General features: G+C 41.0%; 1 protein-coding gene across 1 annotated transcript; it reads left to right on the plus strand.

Annotated features, from left to right (window-relative positions):
* The first annotated feature begins 8486 nt into the window (after positions 1-8486).
* On the plus strand, positions 8487-10017 carry LOC113068463 (gastrula zinc finger protein XlCGF57.1). Its single transcript, XM_026241227.1, has 2 exons — positions 8487-8915; positions 9000-10017. The coding sequence occupies exons 1-2, from the start codon at positions 8487-8489 to the stop codon at positions 9972-9974; spliced, it is 1404 nt and encodes a 467-aa protein (XP_026097012.1). The 3' UTR covers positions 9975-10017.
* The last annotated feature ends 12805 nt before the right edge of the window (positions 10018-22822 follow it).

A 22822-nucleotide genomic window follows, 5' to 3' on the forward strand; every position in this document is an offset into this window, starting at 1 on the left:
ATGTATTTGGGATCGGACCGATACCAAATTTTGCGGTATCGCCCACCACTACCGATAATACTGTTTGTTAGTTTGCTTATAATGCCATTAAAAACAACAAGATAAACACAAACTGTCCATATAATCTAAAATGTTGCAGAATGCTGTAGGAAAATGAATTTACCGGGGTCTGACAGAGACGTGACAGTATGCGGAAACTTGTGCGCGATAACAAATTCTACTCTTCATGCGATCTTGTATATCATGAGCGCGTGCCATAAAACGTACTGTAAATAACCAACAAATATATCACTCCGCCGATGGCACAAGCTTTTTTGTCCACCGGCCAGGTGAAACAGTATGCTATTTTTATTTACCCACCACGGTGGCCGGTAGGTGAATCGAGTTTACCCGCCACAACACAAAATCACCTGCATTTGGCTGGTGGCGGGTGCTAATTTCCATCCCTGTAATCCATGCTCTGAATTGTTGCTCTGCATTTAACCCATCCAAGTGCACAAACACAGCAGTGAGAAGTGAACACACTGTAAACACACACCCGGAGCAGTGGGCAGCTACAGATCCAGCACCCAGGGAGCAACTGGGGGTTGAGCAGTGCCGTGCTCAAGGCCACTTCAGCCATGGGTATTGAGGGTGGAAGAGAGCGCTGTTCATTCCAATACCAGTGTTGGCAACAATACTATCGATATTTAGATCAATTTGCCCAGCCCTAATTATCCGTCACGTGTCTAATAACTGCTGTCCGGGGGATGCATTTTATTTCCAGTCTTCAAGTACTTTTTCAGAAGTTAGCTCTGTGGCTAGTAAGTCAAATCTCTACATTGCGAGTAAATCACTCTCATATGCGACTAAATCTTCCTTCTGGCTACTAAATGATGTCTAAAATTAGCCAATGGCGAATAAATTATCTGATTTTACTCGCCAGTGTGTTAGTTCGAGGCTAAGTTTAGCACAGATATTTTCACTCGCGAACACTCTCTGACTCTCCGTCAGATGATCTGTGCTTTTTTTTTTTTCCTCAATGGATTCGCAACGCACCTGTATAATGTACCGTAAACTCTAGTTTTAAGGCGCACAAATCACTATTGCTTTCTCTCACACTCACATAGAGAAAGAGAGAGAGAGAGGGGGATTGACGTGCTACACTTATAATTACACAATATTATTTGTTGTATTTTCCTGTCAAAATAACGGCAAATGGTTCCTATGGAAGACTTCAACTTTTAAGAACAGACGGGTTTTCCGGTTACTGGGTGGAGTTAATGCTCAAACGGCAATCTCATTGGCTGGCGCTCGCCTATTTTTGTCCATGTTTTGATTTCAGCAAATCGGTTTGAGTGAACACACAAAACCTGATTAATATTCACGAATCAAGCAGCTCATTAATCCTGAGTAATCCTTAGTGTGTTTTATAGTTTTTATTAGTAGGAATCATATTATTATTATCTTATCAGTATTTTAGTAAGTTTTTTTTTTCTTTTTCTTTTTTTTTATATATATTTTTTACAAAAACACTGAATGACCAAAAAAGCACCACCACCAGTCCAGTTAAAATTATAATCATTCAAACATGGTTATCAAGTTTAATTCTCATTAATAAAGTTCTATTCTTAAATGATACTTGATTATTATAAAGCTTGACTGACTGGCGAGTAAACTAAAATAATTACTAGCCAATGATGATTCAATTGCCAAGGTGTCCGTAGAAGAGGGTTGAAAGTTAAGTAGAAACAACATTGTATCACTACACATTTTTTACAGCTCTGGCGAGATAAGACGCATGAAATGTTGTATCAAAAACAATGTGCATTCGTTTGTCGATGGTGTAAAAGTTTGCGAGCCGAGATTTATTTCAGTGATACAGTGTTGAACAGGGGACTTTTCCCCACATGTTCCCTCAACCACAAAACAAAAAACAAAAAAACACATACAAATACTGGTGAAACCTTTCCTTTGGAATTAAATACAGCATTATTAATGCGTACGAAAACGGTTTAGAATGTCGTAAAAATGATTCAGTGCAGTGTATCATCCGGTTGGGCTACGGAGTTGAGAGAATGAGCTGCTTCAGCAAGAGTTTCAAAACCTTTAAGCTGCCTAGATTTTAAACATCACTGAAAGAGAAAATGTCAGTATTTCATTGAGACTTGAGGTTAAATAAACTGCTTAAGTATTGTAGATCTTGTAGTATTAATTTTCACATGCAGTTACACATTGTCGGTTAAAAACAAGAAAGTGGCTGGTAAAAACATTGAGTGGCTGGTAGATTTTGGAATCCACCAGCCACAGTGGCCGGTGGACAAAAAAGTTAATTTCCATCCCTGATGGGTTACCGTACTTAGCAATGTCACGACTTTCACTTCCACATGTCACACCCTCAGGATTTGAGTGAGCCAATAGCCACGTTTCCACTGTCGGGCTAAAAGCAGGCGTGCGTGCCAGGGCCAGTCGCGTTTCCAATGTCACTTCCGGGGCTTGATCGTGCCTGGTTGGGGCCAACGGCCAGGGTTTTTTGGCCCGACAAAAACTTTGGGCCAAGGCGGGCCAGCTGGGGCTAGAGGAGGGGTTATGAACAAAGGAGTTTTAGCATATGCCACAGCAACTTCTCTGCCATGCAGATCTCTCTGCATCAGCGCAGCTCCTAGTCCCACTTCGCAAGCATCAGCATGAACAAAGAAAGGTAGAGAGAAGTCTGGGAAACTTAGCACAGGTGCTGAGGTAAATTTTTGTTTCAGAAGGTCTATGGTGTCTTTGCATGCACTGTCCCATACAAAAGGAGCATCAGTTTAAGTGAGTGCGAACAGTGGTTCAGCGTGGCGGGTATAGTCCTGTATGAACCGTCTGTGATAGCCTTATAGGCCCAAAAACTGCCTCACTTGCTTCACATTGACAGGGGTTTTAAAGTCCATAACTGCCTTCACTTTGTTCTGGTCCGGCAGGACGCCACTTGGACAGACACAGTACCCCAAGAAGGTGAGCTCTCCATGACAAAACTGGCATTTGACCAGCTTAATGGTCAAACCGGCAGACATAAGCCGTGAAAGGACTTCCCTGAGGTCATAGAGATGTTGCTTGAAAGTGGGTGAAGCCACCACTATGTCGTCCAAGTAAACTGCACAGCACCTATAAATTAGACCAGCCAAGACACTGTTCATCAGTCTTTGAAAGGTCTCTGGTGGATTGCAAAGATCAAAAGGAAGCACACGGAATTGAAATAGCCCACAATATAACACAAAAGCAATCTTTGATTTTAGAGTCTTCTGCCATGGAGAGCCATGCCCACTGCTGGAGCATGACAACATCTCCAGGACACTTCGCTCCATGTGACTAGTAAGACAATTCTCAAATAACCATTATGATGAGTTTTGTTCCACCCGCTTAAATGCTAAAAGTACTTGCGCTGTAAAACCTATTAAGACTGTGTCTGTTCCCCGAATAGTGAGGTCAAAATATAAATATAATGTAGGATCTAGAAAAAATCTTATCATAGTTAAACCAGAAAAATTTAAAGTAAATGAACAAAAACTACTTTTAAAGTTTGGGCTCATAAATATTAGATCACTCACACCAAAAGCAGTTATTGTAAATGAAATGATCACAGATAATAGTTTTGATTTACTCTGCTTGACTGAAACCTGGCTAAAACCAAATGATTATTTTGGTCTAAATGAGTCTACTCCACCAAACTACTGTTATAAGCATGAGCCCCGTCAGACTGGTCGTGGCGGAGGTGTTGCAACAATATATAGTGATATTCTCAATGTTACCCAGAAAACAGGATACAGGTTTAACTCTTTTAAAATATTTCTGCTAAATGTTACTCTGTCAGACATGCAAAAGAAATCTAATGTATCTCTTGCTCTGGCTACTGTGTATAGACCACCAGAGCCGTATACAGAATTCCTAAAAGAATATGCAGATTTCCTCTCAGACCTTCTAGTTACAGTTGATAAGGCACTAATCATGGGAGATTTGAATATTCACGTTGATAATGCAAATGATACATTAGGACTTGCGTTTACTGACCTAATAAACTCCTTTGGAGTCGAGCAAAATGTCACCGGGCCCACTCATCGTTTTAATCATACACTAGATTTAATTATATCGCATGGAATCGATCTTACTGCTATAGATATTGTACCTCAAAGTGCTGATATTACAGACCATTTACTTGTATCGTGCATGCTGCGTATAACTGATATTAACTATATGTCGCAGCGATACCGTCTGGGCAGAACTATTGTTCCAGCCACCAAAGAAAGATTCGCAAATAACCTGCCTGATCTATCTCAACTGCTATTTGTACCCCAAAATACACATAAATTAGATGAAATTACTGACAACATGGGCACTATTTTCTCTAATACATTAGAAGCTGTTGCCCCGATCAAATGGAAAAAAGTTAGAGAAAAACGTACTGTACCATGGTATAACAGTAATACTCACTATCTCAAGAAAGTAACTCGTAGTCTTGAACGCAAATGGAGAAAAACTAACTTAGAAGTTTTTAGAATTGCATGGAAAAACAGTATGTCCAGCTATAGACAGGCTCTAAAAACTGCTAGGGCAGAGCATATCCACAAACTCATAGAAAATAACCAAAACAATCCAAGGTTTTTATTTAGCACAGTGGCTAAGTTAACAAATTACCAGACGCCACCTGATTCAAATATTCCACCAACGTTAAATAGTAATGACTTTATGAATTTCTTCACTGATAAAATAGATAACATTAAAAATACAATAGCGAATGTAGATTCTACAACGTCTAACACTTCAGTTTCATCCATCGCACCCAAAGATAAACTGCAGTGCTTTACAACCATAGGACAGGAAGAGCTAAATAAACTTATCACTGTATCTAAACCAACAACATGTTTATTAGATCCTGTACCCACTAAATTACTGAAAGAGCTGTTACCTGTAGCCGAAGAACCGCTTCTCAATATCATTAACTCGTCGTTATCTTTAGGTCACGTCCCAAAACCATTCAAGCTGGCGGTTATCAAGCCTCTTATTAAGAAACCAAAACTAGATCCTAGTGTACTGGCAAATTATAGGCCTATTTCAAATCTTCCATTTATGTCTAAAATTTTAGAAAAAGTTGTGTCTGCTCAATTGAGTACCTTCCTGCATAAAGAATTTCAGTCAGGTTTTAGGCCCCACCATAGCACAGAAACTCCACTTGTTAAAATTACAAATGACCTGCTCCTTGCGTCAGACCAAGGTTGCATCTCATTTCTAGTCTTACTTGATCTTAGTGCTGCGTTCGACACCATAGATCATGACATACTCATAGATCGATTACAAAACTGTACAGGTATTTAAGGGCAGGCTCTAAGATGGTTTAGATCCTACCTGTCCGATCGCTACCATTTTGTTTACTTAAATGGGGAGTCATCTCATTCATCATCAGTAAAATATGGAGTGCCACAAGGATCCGTCCTAGGTCCCCTTCTATTTTCAATATACATGTTGCCCCTTGGTAATATTATTAGAAAATACGGAATTAGCTTCCACTGTTATGCTGATGATACTCAGCTATATATCTCAACGAGACCAGATGAAACTTCCCAATTATCTAAGCTAACAGAGTGTGTTAAAAATGTTAAAGATTGGATGACAAATAATTTTCTCCAATTAAATTCGGATAAGACAGAGGTACTAATTATTGGAACAAAAAACACTACACAGAATCTTGTAGATTACAATCTGCAACTAGACAGATTTACTGTTACTTCCTCTACAGTCAGAAATCTGGGTGTTATATTAGACAGCAACTTGTCTTTTGAAAATCATATTTCCAATATTACAAAAACTGCATTCTTCCATCTTAGAAACATTGCCAAGCTACGAAACATGTTATCTGTTTCTGATGCAGAAAAGCTAGTTCATGCATTCATGACCTCTAGACTGGACTATTGTAATGCACTTCTAGGTGGTTGTCCTGCTTCGTCATTAAACAAGCTACAGGTCGTCCAAAATGCAGCAGCTAGAGTCCTTACCAGGTCAAGAAAATATGATCATATTACCCCAATTTTACAGTCTCTGCACTGGCTACCTATTAAGTTCCATATCAGTTACAAATTATCATTACTTACCTATAAGGCCCTAAATGGTTTAGCTCCAGCGTACCTAACTAGCCTTCTACCACGTTACAACCCATCACGCACCCTAAGGTCACAAAACGCTGGACTTTTGGTCGTTCCTAGGATAGCAAAGTCCACTAAAGGAGGTAGAGCTTTCTCACATTTGGCTCCCAAACTCTGGAATAGCCTTCCTGATAATGTTCTGGGTTCAGACACACTATCTCTGTTTAAATCTAGATTACAAACGCATCTCTTTCGCCAAGCATTCGAATAATGTATCTTTTTAATTGTGAGTGTAGTTGCATCTGATCAAAGGTGCATTTTTATTCATTAGCTTGGTCTAAACTAATTTTACTTTGTTGGATCAGCAGCTATGCTAATGATGTCTGTATTTTGTTTCTATGTTTCGTGGTAACTAGGATTTACACAAGCTCCAGTCTGGATCCAGAACACCTGAGAAGAGATGATGCTGACCCTCAGAGGACCTCAGATGATGCTAACCCTGAATCAACAAACAGAACTAACAATTATTGCTAAATGTGTGACTGAATCATATAATAACTTAATTAATAATATTGATAGTTCATCGTCTAGCTGACTACGTCTTGTATTATTATTATTATTTATATTTTTTCTAAAATCCTGTCAAATGTGCACAAACTACTATCTACTACTAAATATTGTAGAAACATAATTTTCTGTAAAGTTGCTTTGTAACGATTTGTTTTGTAAAAGCGCTATACAAATAAACTTGAATTGAATTGAATTGAATTGAAGAACCGGTTGCATCGGTTTTCAGATCACCAGTACACTAAACCTAGAATCGTTTTTGTCAGATGCGTCCGATTTTAGAACTGATGAGCTGATTCTCGTTCTTGAGTCAAGAACCAGTTGCATCGGTTTTCGGATCATCAGTACACTAGACCGAAAACCGTTTCTTTCGGACGCATCTGATTCGAGAACCGAGGAGCTGATGATACTGCACATGCCTGATTCAGCGTGAAGCCTACTGACTCACAGCATGTCTGAACCGAACTGGTTCTTTTGGTGATTGATTCTGAACCGATTCTGTGCTAATGTTATGAGCGCGGGTAAACCGAGGGCTTGAATTAAGGTCAATCTGGCGAAACGTAAGTTCATTTAATAACAAATACATCGCAATGGATTATGTATAGTAAGTGGATCATGTTTCTGCGCTGATGACACCTAATTCATTTACTTTATATCTTCAAGACTTAAATCCTAGTTTGCACATTATTGCTGTTAATGTATTTGGGTGTGTTGTTGCAAAACTTCATTGTAAACTTTTCATGATTATGAGGTTTTTAACTGACTAAAGTTATGATTACTGACTTTATATATTTGAATGTTTGATAGACGTGACGCCATTACGGTTCGTCATTACATCGAGCGTAAAAGAACCGCTGAACCGGTCTTCTCAAACGGTTTATTGAATCGAACCATCCAAAAGAACCGGTTTGTGGAAAAGAATCGAACTTCCCATCACTAGTTTGTAATCGATCTATGAGTATGTCATGATCTATGGTGTCGAATGCAGCACTAAGATCAAGCAAAACTAGCAATAAGATGCAGCCTTGGTCTGACGCAAGAAGCTAGTCTCTTGTAATTTTAACAAGTGCAGTTTGTGTGCTATGGGGGGGTGGGTCTGAAACCTAATTAATATTATGCACAGAGACAGTGCTGTCAGTGCACTCAACAATTAAGCATGACTATAAGCATCACTATGAGCTCCAACTCCTGAACTAGTTTTGTCCTCTTTGTTTCATATAGCTTGTGTATCTGATAACTGAAGCTCCTGAAGGCAATTCATAAGATGCAATCCTAGATGTTGTGCAGATCTTCTTCCTCAAGTTGGCCTACATGCTGTGGCTATCCATTTAGCAGATGCTACTATTAATTTACTGGAGGTTAATGATTCCATTGTTTTCTTCTGGACACTGTTGTCAAGCACACATATAATAAAATATCTTTATAGATAGATATAATAGATATATTTATATTGCATAGCTGGTAGTTTGCCATGGGTAAACGTCTGTGAGATCTATCCTAGGTGAACTCTTATGTATTTTGTATGAACTCTTGTCCACCTGTTGTAGAAGTTCATCCTAGAAGACTGAATAGATGGAGGCATTGATTGTGAAAAGCCTGAGAATGAGACGGTTTGGCAAATTGAACAAAATAAGTATATAAATGCCAGATGAATGCGACAAATTAATTTAGTTTATTTTTTTCTTCTTTTCCTTTTTTTTGGAAGCAGGTCACATCTCCCAGTAGGTCTGATTAGGGCCATTTTGTCAACAGGGTTTAAGATTTTAACTTGTTTTTGTCTCTCTTCATCCTAGACCTGATGATGCTGAAAGAGGAGAAAGGTACTGAATGAAATGGAAGACAAAGATCAGTGGAGAAAGCCCTTACACCTGCCAACATTGCGGAAAAGTTTTCCGTAAAAACACAAACCTTAAATGCCACATGAGAATTCACACTGGAGAGAAGCCATTCAGCTGCCAACAGTGTGGAAATAGTTTCACTCAAAAAGGAACCCTTAACAGGCACATGAGAATTCACACCGGAGAGAAGCCTTACTCATGCCAACTGTGCGAAAAAAGCTTTACAGCAGAAGTAAACCTTAAGTATCACATGAACAGTCACACAGGAGTTAAGCCGTTCAGATGTGAACAATGTGGAAAGTTTTTCAAACGTAAGAAAACTCTTACTTCCCACATGAAAATGCACTTAAAAGAGAACTGTTATACATGTCATCAGTGTGGAATGACTTTCCGGGACATCAAACACCTTAACAGACACATTATAATTCACTCTGAGGAAAAGATTTTCAAATGCCAAGAATGCGAAAAGAAATTTCGATTTAAAGTAAGCCTTAAGTGTCACATGAGAATTCACACTGGAGAAAAACCTTACACCTGCCATCACTGTGGAAAGAGTTTCAGACATAGCGTAAGCCTCAAGACTCACATGAGACTTCACACTGGAGAGAAGCCTTACACATGCTCTCAGTGCGGAAATAGTTTCAAATATAAAGCAACCTTCAATGCTCATATGAGAGGTCACACTGGAGAGTGCCCTCACAGATGCAAACTATGCGGGAATAGCTTCTCACAAAAAGGAAATCTTAAGACTCACATGAGAGTTCACACTGGAGAGAAGCCATTCATATGCGCTCAGTGTGGAAAATCTTTCACACGAAAAGAAAGCCTTAATTACCACATGAGAATTCATTCCAGAGAGAATGGTTTTCAATGTCTTGAGTGTGGAAAGTGTTTCCCAGATAAGAAAAACCTCAAGAGGCATGTAATAATTCACACCGGTGAGAAGCCTTTCATTTGCCATCACTGTGGAAAGAGTTGTAGATTTAAAGGAAACCTTAAAACTCACATGAAAATTCACACGGGAGAGAAACCTTTCATTTGTTCTCAGTGTGGAAAAGGTTTCACATTTAAAGGAAACCTTGAAGTTCACATGAGAGTACACACTAGAGAGAGACCTTTTAAATGTGTTCAGTGTAAGAGGAGTTACACTTATCAAAAAGACCTGAACCGTCATTTGCAAACTCATTCTGGAAAGACATTGCCTTGTTCTGATTGTGGGAAGCAGTTTATAAAAGGGAGCAATTTGAAAAATCACCAGTGCATTCACTTTAAAGAAAGGTTTAATTGTAATCATTGTAACAAAATGTTTATTTTGATTTCACACTTGCAGATTCATCAGAAAATTCATGCTGATGTAAGACGTTATTTGTGTTCTGTGTGTGGGAAGAGATTTAAATGGCTCGGCAGTTTAAAATGTCACCAGAAAATGCGCGTCTGTGTGAAATCAAGGCTACGTTCACATCGTGAACAAAGATAATTACTTTGGTGAGGCTGTTCACTTAATATTTTAAATGTGGCCCTTATCAGAAAATCATCTGAAAATGTTAAGCTTTTTATTTTTATTTTACATGTTCTTATGAATGCCTGTGGCCATGCCCGACCATTTTTAGTTCAGATTCCATTTAATACCCTGGAATCAAAATATTAGTTACATTGTGGCGTTTCACAAAAAGACAAAATGTATATGAAAAATAAATAAAAGGACAGACTCAATGAAACTCGCCTTTTACTACATTATTTGATTGCACAAGTAAACATGTTGTCAGTCTGGTCTTCATTACTGTTGGAGGTTATTTGATGAAATATATTTTTTTATTAATTTAGTCTTAGAAATAAAATAGTAATTATACTTTAAATTCAGAAAGGTCATCTATCTATCTATCTGTTGATGTTTTGTTATGTTGTATCCTTTTGATAAAATTATTTTAACTTTTTGATCTAGTAATCCTTGGCCTGTATGTATACAACTTCACAGAAATGCTCTTAAGAATAGTCTGAAGCTTTGACTTAAGTGTCAAAAAAAAGGCCAAGGCTGATTCAAAATTTCCAAAATGATGAATAAAGACTGCACTGTTTTTATTGAAACTGGTTTATGAGGTGAAGGTAAACTGAATCATTATATATTATATATTATATATGTCAGGACCGGGGCTCGAACTTGGGTCTCTGATGCCAGAGTCTTAATTTCTACCGCTGAGCCACAGGAGGTAGTTGAACCCAAATAGTCAGACGCCTTGTAAACTTAACTGAGAAGAGTTTATTTAACAAAAACAGCAAAAGGGAACAAAATATCCTTTGTATAGAGTTAGGTTATAAAACAGGAAAATCCACAGACCAGAACGGGTCAAAAATAGTAAAACAGTCTCCAAAACAAAAACTCAGAGAGAAAACTGCAAAACTATTCTCAGGAAAACAATTCAAAAAATACTTTCAAAGAATAGATCTGGTAACTAGAGCAGACTTACGGCAGCAACTTGCTTAGGAACAATAATAACCAAGCAAAGATACAAAGGAAGTGATCAGCTTAAATAGACAGCCCAGAATGAGAAACATGTGAAAACAATTACACTGATTACAAAATGCACAATGTTGACGTGAGTGCACATTGGGGACCTCTAGTGGCCAAAATAACACATTGCAACACAAAGGTTCTGACAGGACCCCTCCCTCTAGGAACGTCTCCTGACGTTCCCTCCAGGACAACTGGTCTTGCGAGCGTAAAATTCTTGCACTAGTTTGGGGTCTAAGATGTCCTTAGCAGGAACCCAGGAGCGCTCCTCGGGACCATAGCCTTCCCAGTCCACAAGATACTGCCGGGACCCACGTACTTGACGGACATCTAGTATTCTGTGGACTGTGTAAGCTGGCTGGCCCCCGATGATACGAGGAGGAGGAGGTCTTCCTGTCGCAAGAAAAGGAGAAGACAAAACAGGTTTTAACAGGGAGACATGAAAAGTTGGATTAATTTTCAAAGACTTAGGCAAGTACAATTGATAGGTAACTGGGTTCACTTTCCTGGCAATCCTGAAGGGGCCAATGAATCTCTGGGAAAGTTTGCGGGACTCCACCCGCAAGGGAATGTTCTTAGTGGAGAGCCAGACTCTTTGGCCAGGGCGCAGAGTGGGGGCAGGTCTGCGTCTGCGATTCGCCTGGTGCTGGTATTGCTGAGAGGCCCTAAGGAGCTTGAGTCTGGCTTTTTTCCATGTCTGGCGGCAGTGTTTAACAAATTGATGAGCAGAGGGAACTGCAACCTCCACCTCTTGTTCAGGGAATAGTGGAGGGGTGTAACCAAACTGGCACTCGAAAGGGGACATGCCTGTTGCAGAGGAGCGAAGGGTATTGTGTGCGTATTCTGCCCACATGATGAATGAAGACCAAGAGGAAGGACTGTTAGCTGCCATACATCTCAGTGTCGTCTCAAGATCTTGGTTAAGCCGCTCAGTTTGTCCATTGGACTCTGGGTGAAACCCAGAAGACAGGCTCACTGTAGCCCCCAGAGATTGACAAAAAGCCCGCCAGAATCGGGAGGAAAACTGGGGTCCTCGATCAGAGACGATGTCTTGTGGAATTCCAAAGACTCTGAACACATGATTTATGACCAATTCAGCAGTTTGTTTTGCGGTGGGTAGTTTAGGCAGAGGAATAAATCTGGCGGCCTTGGAAAATCTATCTACTATGACCATGATAGTGGTGTTGCCTTGTGATAGTGGAAGACCAGTGATAAAATCCATGGAAAGGTGGGACCAAGGTCTATGAGGTATGGGGAGAGGGTGCAATAGCCCTTGAGGAGAGCGGTGAGAGATTTTATTTTGGTTGCATGTGGGACATGCGTTCACAAATGTGGGCACATCCTCCTTGATAGTTGGCCACCAGAATCGTCTTTGGAGGAACTCAAGAGTGCGTGAGGTACCAGGATGACAAGTGAGACGAGAGGAGTGTCCCCACTGGAGGATCTGAGAGCGGACAGCTTTAGGGACAAACAGACAGTGGGTAGGCCCCCCTCCTGGGTCTGGTTCTCTGGCTTGGGCTTGTTTTACAGTATCTTCCAGATTCCACCTGACAGGGGCTAATATCTTGGAACTTGGAATAATTGGTGCAACACAATCTTCCTGTGGAGCTTTAACATATGCTCGGGACAAGGCATCAGGCTTTAGGTTCTTAGAGCCAGGGCGGTAGGACAAGATGAACTGGAATCTATTGAAAAATAAGGACCAACGTGCCTGGCGGGGGTTGAGTCGCTTTGCCTGCTGAATATATTCCAGATTCTTGTGGTCCGTCAGTACTTGGAATGGGTGTTTGGCCCCCTCAAGCCAATGTCTCCACTCTTCAAGCGCTAACTTGACTGCCAGTAACTCTCGATCCCCTACATGATAGTTGCTTTCAGTAGGTGTAAGGCGGTGGGAAAGGAATGCACATGGATGCAGCTTGTTGTCCTCTCCTCTCTGGGATAATACAGCTCCAACCCCTACATCTGAAGCATCGACTTCCACGATGAATGGTCTATCTGGGTTTGGGAGAATGAGAATAGGTGCAGAGGTGAAATATTTCTTCAGTTTGTTGAAAGCCAACTCTGCTTCAGGTCCCCAAGAAAAGGTGGTTGTGTTCCCCTTGGTGAGAGCAGATAAAGGAGCCGCCACAGTACTGAAGTTCCGGATGAATTTGCGATAAAAATTGGCAAAGCCAAGGAAACGCTGTACCTCTTTTACCGATGAGGGGGAGGGCCAATCCACAACAGCTTGAACCTTTTGAGGATCCATTTGTATTTGGCCAGGCTTGATGATGAACCCCAGGAACTGAACCTTGGTCACATGAAACTCACATTTCTCAGGTTTAACATAAAGATGGTTATCAAGAAGGCGCCTCAGAACCTTACTGACGTGTTCTACATGCTCTTGGAGGGAACTCGAGAAGATGAGGATATCGTCTAAGTAGACAAAAACAAATTGGTTTAACATGTCTCTGAGAACATCATTGATGAGAGCTTGAAATACTGCGGGAGCATTAGTGAGGCCAAAGGGCATAACTAAATATTCATAGTGCCCAGTGGGCGTGTTGAAGGCAGTTTTCCACTCATCTCCTTGCCTAATGCGAACAAGATGGTAGGCGTTGCGCAAGTCAAGCTTAGTGAAGATGGAGGCTTCTTGCAGCATTTCAAATGCAGTTGTCATTAGTGGCAAGGGATAACGGTTTCGAATGGTTATCTTATTAAGGCCCCTGTAATCAATACATGGTCGAAGTCCGCCATCCTTTTTCCCAACAAAAAAGAATCCAGCTCCAGCAGGGGAAGTGGATGGTTGGATGATGCCTGCTACAAGAGCTTCATTAATGTATCGGTCCATAGCAGTTCATTCAGGGGGAGACAAAGAAAATATACGACCTCTGGGGGGACAGGTACCCGGGAGTAGCTCAATGGCGCAGTCATAAGGCCGATGAGGTGGTAAGGAGGTGGCCTTCCTTTTACTGAACACTGCTTTGAGGTGGTGGTATGGAGCAGGGACTTGAGACAGATCTATGGTTTCTTGGGACTCGAGAATAAGGTCAGGGGGGTTCTGGGCCAAGCATTTAGTCTGACAGGTGGGACCCCAACCTAGAACAGTGCCAGTCGACCAGTCAACGTGTGGATTATGCTGGAGAAGCCATGGGTGACCGAGGATAACAGGGAACTCTGGAGACTGTATAAGGTGAAAGCACATTCTCTCCTGGTGCTGGTAAGTGGTGAGACCAAGGGGAGAGGTGAGGTGGGTTACTTTCCCGGGAGACAATGGTCTTCCATCCAAGGCTGTCACAGTTAGGGGTGCAGGAAGAGAATAAGTAGAGATCTGAAGACTCTTAGCAAGAGAAACATCCATGAAATTCCCGGCAGCGCCAGAATCAATCAATGCCTCTAGTTGGTGTTTTTGTCCTCTCCAAGTGAGTGTGATTGGAAGGAACAGCCCAGAGTTGGAAGGTGAAGTGGTGCGTGTAACTCCCGTCACAGTCCTTCCTTGCCTGTACGGGACTGGGCGTTTCCCGAAAGCTCGGGGCAGGTGGAGCGAAAATGACCATACAATCCACAATAAAGACAACAGCGCTCTCTCATACGACGGTCTCGTTCCGAGGGGGAAAGTCTAGCCCTACCCAATTGCATGGGTTCCGAAGAATCTTGGGGCACTGGTGGCATTTGAGCAAGAGCTGGACTGGCAGACCATGAGGAAACAGATGGGCGGTTCCGGCTTCTCTCTCTCAGGCGATTATCCAGTCGGATTGCTTGATCCATGAGAGTTTCCAGATCAACAGCAGGTTCTCTGGTAGCCAGATCATCCTTGATTGCCTCTGACAGACCATTCAGGAAACACACCATGAGGGCCTCATTGTTCCAACCACTCCCTGCTGCAACGGTCCGAAACTGAATGGCATACTCAGCTGCACTGCCATTACCTTGACGGAGGGTGAGAAGTCTCTTTGAGGCTTGTCGGCCACTGAAGGGGTGATCGAAGACTCGCTTAAACTCCTTTTCGAATGCGGAATAACCTGAACAGAAGGGGGCTTGTGCCTTCCAGACTGCAGTTGCCCAAGAAAGGGCTTTGCCAGAAAGGAGGGTGATGACGTACGCTATCTTGGCTCGATCTGAGGGGAAGGACGATGGTTGTAGTTCAAACGTGAGAGAGCATTGAGTCAGGAACCCATCACATGCACTAGGGTCACCTGAGAAATGTTGTTGGAGGTAGGCGGGGTTCACTTAGAGGAGAGAGCACTCGAGAATCTGGAAGGGGTACAGAGGCAGCAGGAGAAGCGGTAACTGAGGTAGAGGGCAGCCGGTCAAAGATCCGACGGACCGAAGTCATGAGATCAGACAGCAACTGGGAGTGTCTAGCCATCAAAGCCTCCTGCTGAGCTAGTGCTGACTCATGGCGTTGGACTGTGGACTCATACTGAGCAGCTGTGGCAAGGAGTTCTTGAGGATTTGGCGCCTCTGGGTTCATAATGTGGCTTGGTTATTCTGTCAGGACCGGGGCTCGAACTTGGGTCTCTGATGCCAGAGTCTTAATTTCTACCGCTGAGCCACAGGAGGTAGTTGAACCCAAATAGTCAGACGCCTTGTAAACTTAACTGAGAAGAGTTTATTTAACAAAAACAGCAAAAGGGAACAAAATATCCTTTGTATAGAGTTAGGTTATAAAACAGGAAAATCCACAGACCAGAACGGGTCAAAAATAGTAAAACAGTCTCCAAAACAAAAACTCAGAGAGAAAACTGCAAAACTATTCTCAGGAAAACAATTCAAAAAATACTTTCAAAGAATAGATCTGGTAACTAGAGCAGACTTACGGCAGCAACTTGCTTAGGAACAATAATAACCAAGCAAAGATACAAAGGAAGTGATCAGCTTAAATAGACAGCCCAGAATGAGAAACATGTGAAAACAATTACACTGATTACAAAATGCACAATGTTGACGTGAGTGCACATTGGGGACCTCTAGTGGCCAAAATAACACATTGCAACACAAAGGTTCTGACAATATGGTAATTATATAATAATATAATAATATTTTCTGCAACTTATATAGTTTTATTGTACAGTACAAAAAAAATTATTTCAACAAATTAATTGTAAACACAGACACTGCACATCTATATTCTTTGTCTGCGTTTATTTCATCCGACACATTTTTCTCACTGACATAGCCTCATTTCAGAAACTCCCACTCGTCACACCAACTTTAGTTGCGTTCATGTGTATTCAACATGTAAATACAATCTATCCGACATGACTTGAATGCACCATAAAGACTACAATGCGCTGCCTTTGTCACTATTGACCACAACATTCTCTTGATTTTGATATTCTAGATATTATCAAATTACCTGCGTTTTGAGAACGTAGCGGACGTAGAGGAGTATAATGTAAAAGGAGCTCATTCAAATACTGAGGTGCTAAGCCATTCAGGGCTTTATAAGTAATAAGCAATATTTTAAAATCTATATGATGTTTGATAGGGAGCAAGTGCAGTGTTGACCGGGCTAATATGGTCATACTTCCTGGTTCTAGTAAGAACTCTTGCTGCTGCATTTTTGACTAACTCAAGTTTGTTTACTAAGTGTGCAGAACAACCTTATCATAGCCCGGCTTGTTACTTTTATCTCTTCTTCTGACATATCTGCCAACTTGAGAATTGGTGCAAATGTTTCGCATATATGGTGGCTGTGGTCTGGAACCTTGCATCTAAATCCCTGATTATGCTGTCCATTGCAACAAAAAAGACATGGTTTCTGAATACAGTTGCAGCATTCTCTTTAGTTTCATCTTCTTGACTCTCATCTGGCATACATTTCCTTTTCCTTTTCCTCTTCTCTTCACCCTGAAATTGAGCAGGAATCTCTATGGCTTGGGCTACTAAGCAGGCCTCGGCAAGGAGGGAGTCCCATTCACAACGAAGATCCTCTTGTAGTGCCTTGATATTTGCAGCCTCAGTGTCCAAAGAAATATATCCCCTGCCTGAAGAATCAGGTTACGATTTTCCAAGCACTGTAGTACCTTTACCAACACAGTGAGTAGAACAACTGCATCAAATATGTTGAAATATTTTTTTTAGACCTTTTGCCTCAGACTTTTGTAAGGCTGCATGTGTCTAATATGCATTGTAGTGCTACCAGAATAGAGGGTAGTCGAGTTGCCACCACTCGTACCACAGCAATCCGGGCACCCCATCGAGTGTCAGAGAGACGATGAAGAGAGCATCCAGTTTTTTCCTTCAAGATTGCCCATCGCTCTGGACTAGCACTAAAGAAATAGTATAGGCGATTAACACTGCCAAACAATGCTGAGGCCTCGGGGCATGACTGAGCTGCATGTACACCCACCAAATTGAGGGTATGGGAAGCACAGGGGGAGTACGTAGCAAGTGGGTTTTGTTTTAAAATCTCAGCTTGCACACCTTTCACTTTCCCTGACATGTTGGCTCCATTGTCATAACCCTGTCCCCTACAGTCCTCTAATGGTATGCCCCTGTCCTGCAATACTGCCTGAATCATTTCAGAGATTTCCCTGCCTGTCTTTTTATAAAAGTTTTCAAATAGACAGAATCTCTCGGTTATCTTCCATACATCACTTTCTACATCTTGATGTACATATCTCAACAATAGCACATTCTGTTCAGTGTGAGAGATGTCTGGTGTGGAGTCACATATCACAGAGAAGTAAATTGCAGCTTCTCTTTCTGCCAGGATAGTGTTCAACACTCTTTTGCCACAGAGCTCAATGAATTCATTCTGCATCTCAGAACTTGGATAGTGTGTTAGCCTTGACCCCTCTTTCTTCTTTTCCCTTACTTTTTCAAGGTGCTCATGTATAATGGGATCATAATGTTCCAACAACTCTAAAGTGCAAAGAAAATGCCCATTTTGGACATCATCTAAATTAAAATTTTTGCCTCTGAATGCAAGGTTTCGTGATGCCAAATGTAGGGTCACATGCAAAAGCCTCTGTAGAATAAGCCTATACTTTTCTATTTCTGCCAGTAGTTGTCTTTGAAGGTGACCATCAAGTTGCTGCCAGTAATGAGTGCTCAAGGCTTTTCCATTTCACATAGCACTGCTTATGAGGCATGTTTGTCTCATATTCTGGCTATTTGTTGTACATTCTTTGCCATTTAATGATTGCTAATTTAACTTCATCCCTCCTGTTCAGAGCACTTCTTGACGGCTTTGTCAGCTCATGAGAGAACAGAAGGCATGGGATGCAATATAGAGCCTCTGCACTCTCACTATGAATAAGCCAGTCTCTTCTGATTTTTTCACAGCCGTTTGCTGACTTTACAAATTCAAGATAAATGGGAAATGGTTCCCTTTCATATCTTTAGGTGGAATTTTGTTTGTTTTCTTTGTACTTTTACTTGCCAGACTGCGTACTATGGTGTCTCTCTGATCATTCGTTAATTTATCTGGCCATAGTCCTGGATCCTCTGACAAAAATTGGTCTGAATTGCTCTGCCTACTTTCCAGTCCCTCTCCATCTCTCATTTGCACACTGTGCTCAGAGCAACACTCATGCTCTTGCTCTCTTCACTTCCACCATCTTCCTCAATCACATCTTGTCTATCTTTCTCTACATGAAAGATACATTTGATTTTAACCTCTTATCCTAATTATTACCTACTATAATAAAACACACTATGATGTTAGTGTCACTTAACACCTTTCTGTCAGAATGGCTAAACATGGTTCGCTTTCATTGTGAACTATATTAGCTCACCTTGTCTCAAATCCAAGGAAGAGGATGAAGGGTCTGTTGCTACTCCACTCCCTGATGTGACAGTTTCTGAAACTGAGGACCATGTGTTTCACAATTTTAAGATCTGCTTCTACTAAATGTGACAAATATAATGTTGCTCATTTGTAAACATCTGTGTTCATAATGTAAAAATTAATTTCAGTAATTGAACTTAAAAGGTGAAACTAATATATTACATAGACTCATTACATGCAAAGTGAGATATTGCAAGCTTTTATTTGTTGTAATTTTGATGATTATGGCTTACAGCTATGAAAACCTTTTCACAATATTCTAATTTTGAATTTGGGTTTTTCATAAGCTGTAAGCCATAAATAATCATCAACATTTAAACAAATAAAGGCTTGAAATATTTCACTTTGCATGTAATGAGTCTATATAATATATTAGTTATACCATTATACCAATATATTAATATGTTAAAGTGTTAGTTCAGCCAGATAACAAAATTATGTAATTAATAACTTACCCTCATGTTGTTTCAAACCCGTAAAACCTCTGTTTATCTTCAGAACACAGTTTAAGATATTTTAGATTTAGTCCGAGAGCTCTCAGTCCCTCCATTGAAGCTGTGTGTACGGTATACTCTCCATGTCCAGAAAGGTAAGAAAAACATCATCAAAGTAGTCCATGTGACATCAGAGGGTCAGTTAGAATTTATTGAAGCATCGAAAATACATTTTAGTCATTCTTCAGTTCTCTCTTCACAGCATTTCAGTCAGTGTACTGTTCGAGTGCATGCATTACTCCGGGATATTGGTTTGTTTGAACTCAGAGAGAGTGTCAGCCACATTAAAACGGAACCAGATATCCAGACTGCTTTGATTTGAACTCTCTCTCACAACAGACACGGAAGAGAAGATAATGCTGAATAAAGTCGTAGTATTTTGACCAAAATTTATTTTTGATGCTTCAACAAATTCTAACTGACCCTCTGATGTCACATGGACTACTTTGATGATGTTTTTCTTACCTTTCTGGACATGGACAGTAGACCGTACACACAGCTTCAATTCAATCAATCCAGTTTGTGTTCTACTGAAGAAACAAAGTCATGTACATCTTGGATGCCCTGGGGGTAAACAGATAAACATCAAATTAAAATTTTGGGGTGAAATATCCCCTTAAATTAATTTTATTTGCCATTATTTATTTCGTGTTCTGAGTTAAGTTTTGTCTCCGAGTTCACCTTTAGTGTGTGTCCACCTTAAAACTTCAACCAGCCAACAACTTTGCATCTTCAGCCAACACCCAACCACTGGCTTCCCAAGACATCCCTTCACTGACTACAGAACTTCCATCCAATCAGAAAACCTCAGGAAACCTTCTTTTCCGAATGATGACAACAAAGGGAACCACCCCACCCACCCTACACAGGCAACACGAGTACCTCCAGATTCTAGCTTAACTAGTGCATTTAATATACATTTTAACCTCGTTGAGGAACTAAATTCAAGGGTTAATTAAATGATTGATGGTTATTCAGGTCTATGCAATTGCACATATTGTTGTAAACTTGGTATTTCACATTTTCATTCTCTTAAACTCATTCTTTCCTTCTTGCAACTTGAGTGAGTGCATGTGTTTATGTGTTAGACTAGATAAAGCCTAATTTATAATGAAAAAAGGAGTATCTTGTGTTTTGTGCTTAAAAGTTAATGTCTTAAACTGCTGTTCTTGTTACTGTGCTAATTAATAGTGTTTCACTATATGTTGGATTTTAATATCCATTGCAGAGTTGATGTTACACGGTTTGTTCAATGAATTACTCAGTGATCAGCCGTAAAACAGTGATTCTGTAAAAATTTCAGAAGCAGAACATGCTCAGCTAGCAATTTCTATAAAATTTCCGATAAACTATGTTGTGCAGAAATGCACAGCGTTTTCATCCCTGTCCAGACTAGCTGACCATCACAGCCTACAGCATTCAGGCCACAGCATTCATTTAAAATCTGGGATCTAAATTAAACATTTTAAGACACATATTGCTGGCATAGATGGTGACAATCTACATGGATGCTTGAAAAACAACAAAGTTGACAGCAATATTGCTAAATATGATTTATTAAAGATACTGCAATATGATAAACATGGAGACAACGTTAGCCACAATTAGCTATAGCCTGTGGTCACTCACCAAGACACCTGCCCAATTCTCAACCGATTCTCCTCACACCACATCTCTATCTCTCTCCTCTGTCCATTTACCCTTCCCCTTAACTCTGCCTGACCCCTCTCTCGCCTAGGCGGCTCATAAATATATGGCAATGGCCCAGAGTTGACATTAACCCCAACTCCAACCTCTTCACTGTCTGACTCCATTAAGAAGAGATGAGATTTACTGGCCGTTGCGTCACTTCCGATCAGAGCGTTTTTGCATGCCCAGACGCATCCAATTTTAAGCTGTCAATGATAATAATCATCAGTGACAGCATTCTCTTACAATATGCCCAAAAAAGATCAAACTGCTCATTAGAAGAAGAGTTTTGATCATCTTTATATGTAAACACTCTGGAAGATCAGAAATGCTGTGGGCATTCTCTCAAATCCACTTGTAGCAGATGAGAGAATGGGTGGTGCCATCTTTATTCAAGAAGGTATGCCACCAGCAAAGCAGAGTGAGACATGGACTCTCGTAGTAAGTGCGGTCTGTCTCACCAGTGCAGCTTTAATGTCAGTTAGTCTTGTCACCTCGTCCTCAAAACCAGAGGAAAAATAACAAAACTACACTGCAACATGTCAATGATTGCCTGGGAGACCAAGCAGTCCTCAAAACAGATAGAGTCAACCTGTCCTGTGGCATTAAGAAAGCAAAACGGTTGAATGCACAAATAAACAACTCTTGACTGCAAGGACTCACAGAGTATGTGGCAAGCTATTCAGACCATCATAGGCCTGTGATTATCACACATCCCTCCCAGATACACTCAGTGAGTTTTATGCATGGTTTTAAATGCAGAATGACAGACCTGCACAAACACTGCCCACTGGACTCTGTCTGTCTCCAGTTGATTTAAGGAAGACACTATCTAATGTTAATCCACGCAATACTGCAGGTCCTGACAACATGCTAGCCCAGGTCCTTAAAGACTGTGCTGAACAGCTTAACAGACATCTTTAACATCTCACTAAGCCAAGCAGTTGCCCCTATATGTCTCAAGTCCACGACCATCATACCAGTACCAAAGAAGTCACCTGTGTCCTGCCTGAATGACTATCGTCTTATTGCACTGACCCCAATCCCAATCATGATGAAGCTCTTTGAGAGGTTAGTCATGCACCATATCAAATCCAATCTCCCCAATACAGTTTGACCCGCTAGAACGTCCAGACCGCTCTACAGATGATGCCATTTCCTCCAACCTCCACCTGGCTCTTACCCACTTAGAAAACAAAAACAATGATGTTAATCGACTTCAGCTTAGCATTCAACACAATAACCCCACAACATCTCATCAACAAACTAAACCTGTCTAAATACTTCACACTGTCATTGGATCCTGGTCTTTCTAACCAGAAAAACCTAAGTCAGTCCATGTCGGCCACAACACCTCCAAGCGCTACCACACTGAGCACAGGTGCCCCACAAGGCTGAGTGCCCACCCCACTGCTCTTCACGCTGTTGACCAACGACTGCACTGCCAAATTCAGCTCCAACCACATCATCAAGTTCGCGAATTACACAACTGTGGTAGGTCTCATCAGCAATGATGAAAGACCTCCCAGAAAGTCACAACTGGTTGAGTGGTCTAGTGCAAACAACCCATCCCTCAGTGTCAGTAAGACAAAAGAGGTTGTGATGGACTTCTGGAGTAACTGTGTTGACCACTAAGTTCTTGGGAGTGCACATCACAGAGGATCTCACCTGGGCCACCAACACCATGTCACTCTCAAAGAAGGTTCAGCAGTGGCTCCACTTCCTTCGCCGATTTAAAAGAACATCTCTGCATCTGAAAACTTAGACTGTCTAATCAGGCAATGACTTTGCAGGCATCGTTTTTGCACGATGCCACCTCATGAAACTGATTTCAGACAGGCTTCTGAGGCAGCGTA

The sequence above is a fragment of the Carassius auratus genome, chromosome 4, assembly GCF_003368295.1.
Source record: "Carassius auratus strain Wakin chromosome 4, ASM336829v1, whole genome shotgun sequence".
Taxonomy (NCBI): domain Eukaryota; kingdom Metazoa; phylum Chordata; class Actinopteri; order Cypriniformes; family Cyprinidae; genus Carassius; species Carassius auratus.

Coding starts and splice junctions, on each gene's coding strand:
- LOC113068463 (XM_026241227.1), top strand. CDS start 8,487: ATGAAATGGAAGACAAAGATCAGTGGAGAAAGCCCTTACACCTGCCAA. Junction 8,916..8,999: donor TCAAACACCTTAACAGACAC/ATTATAATTCAC, acceptor CTTAAGTGTCAC/ATGAGAATTCACACTGGAGA.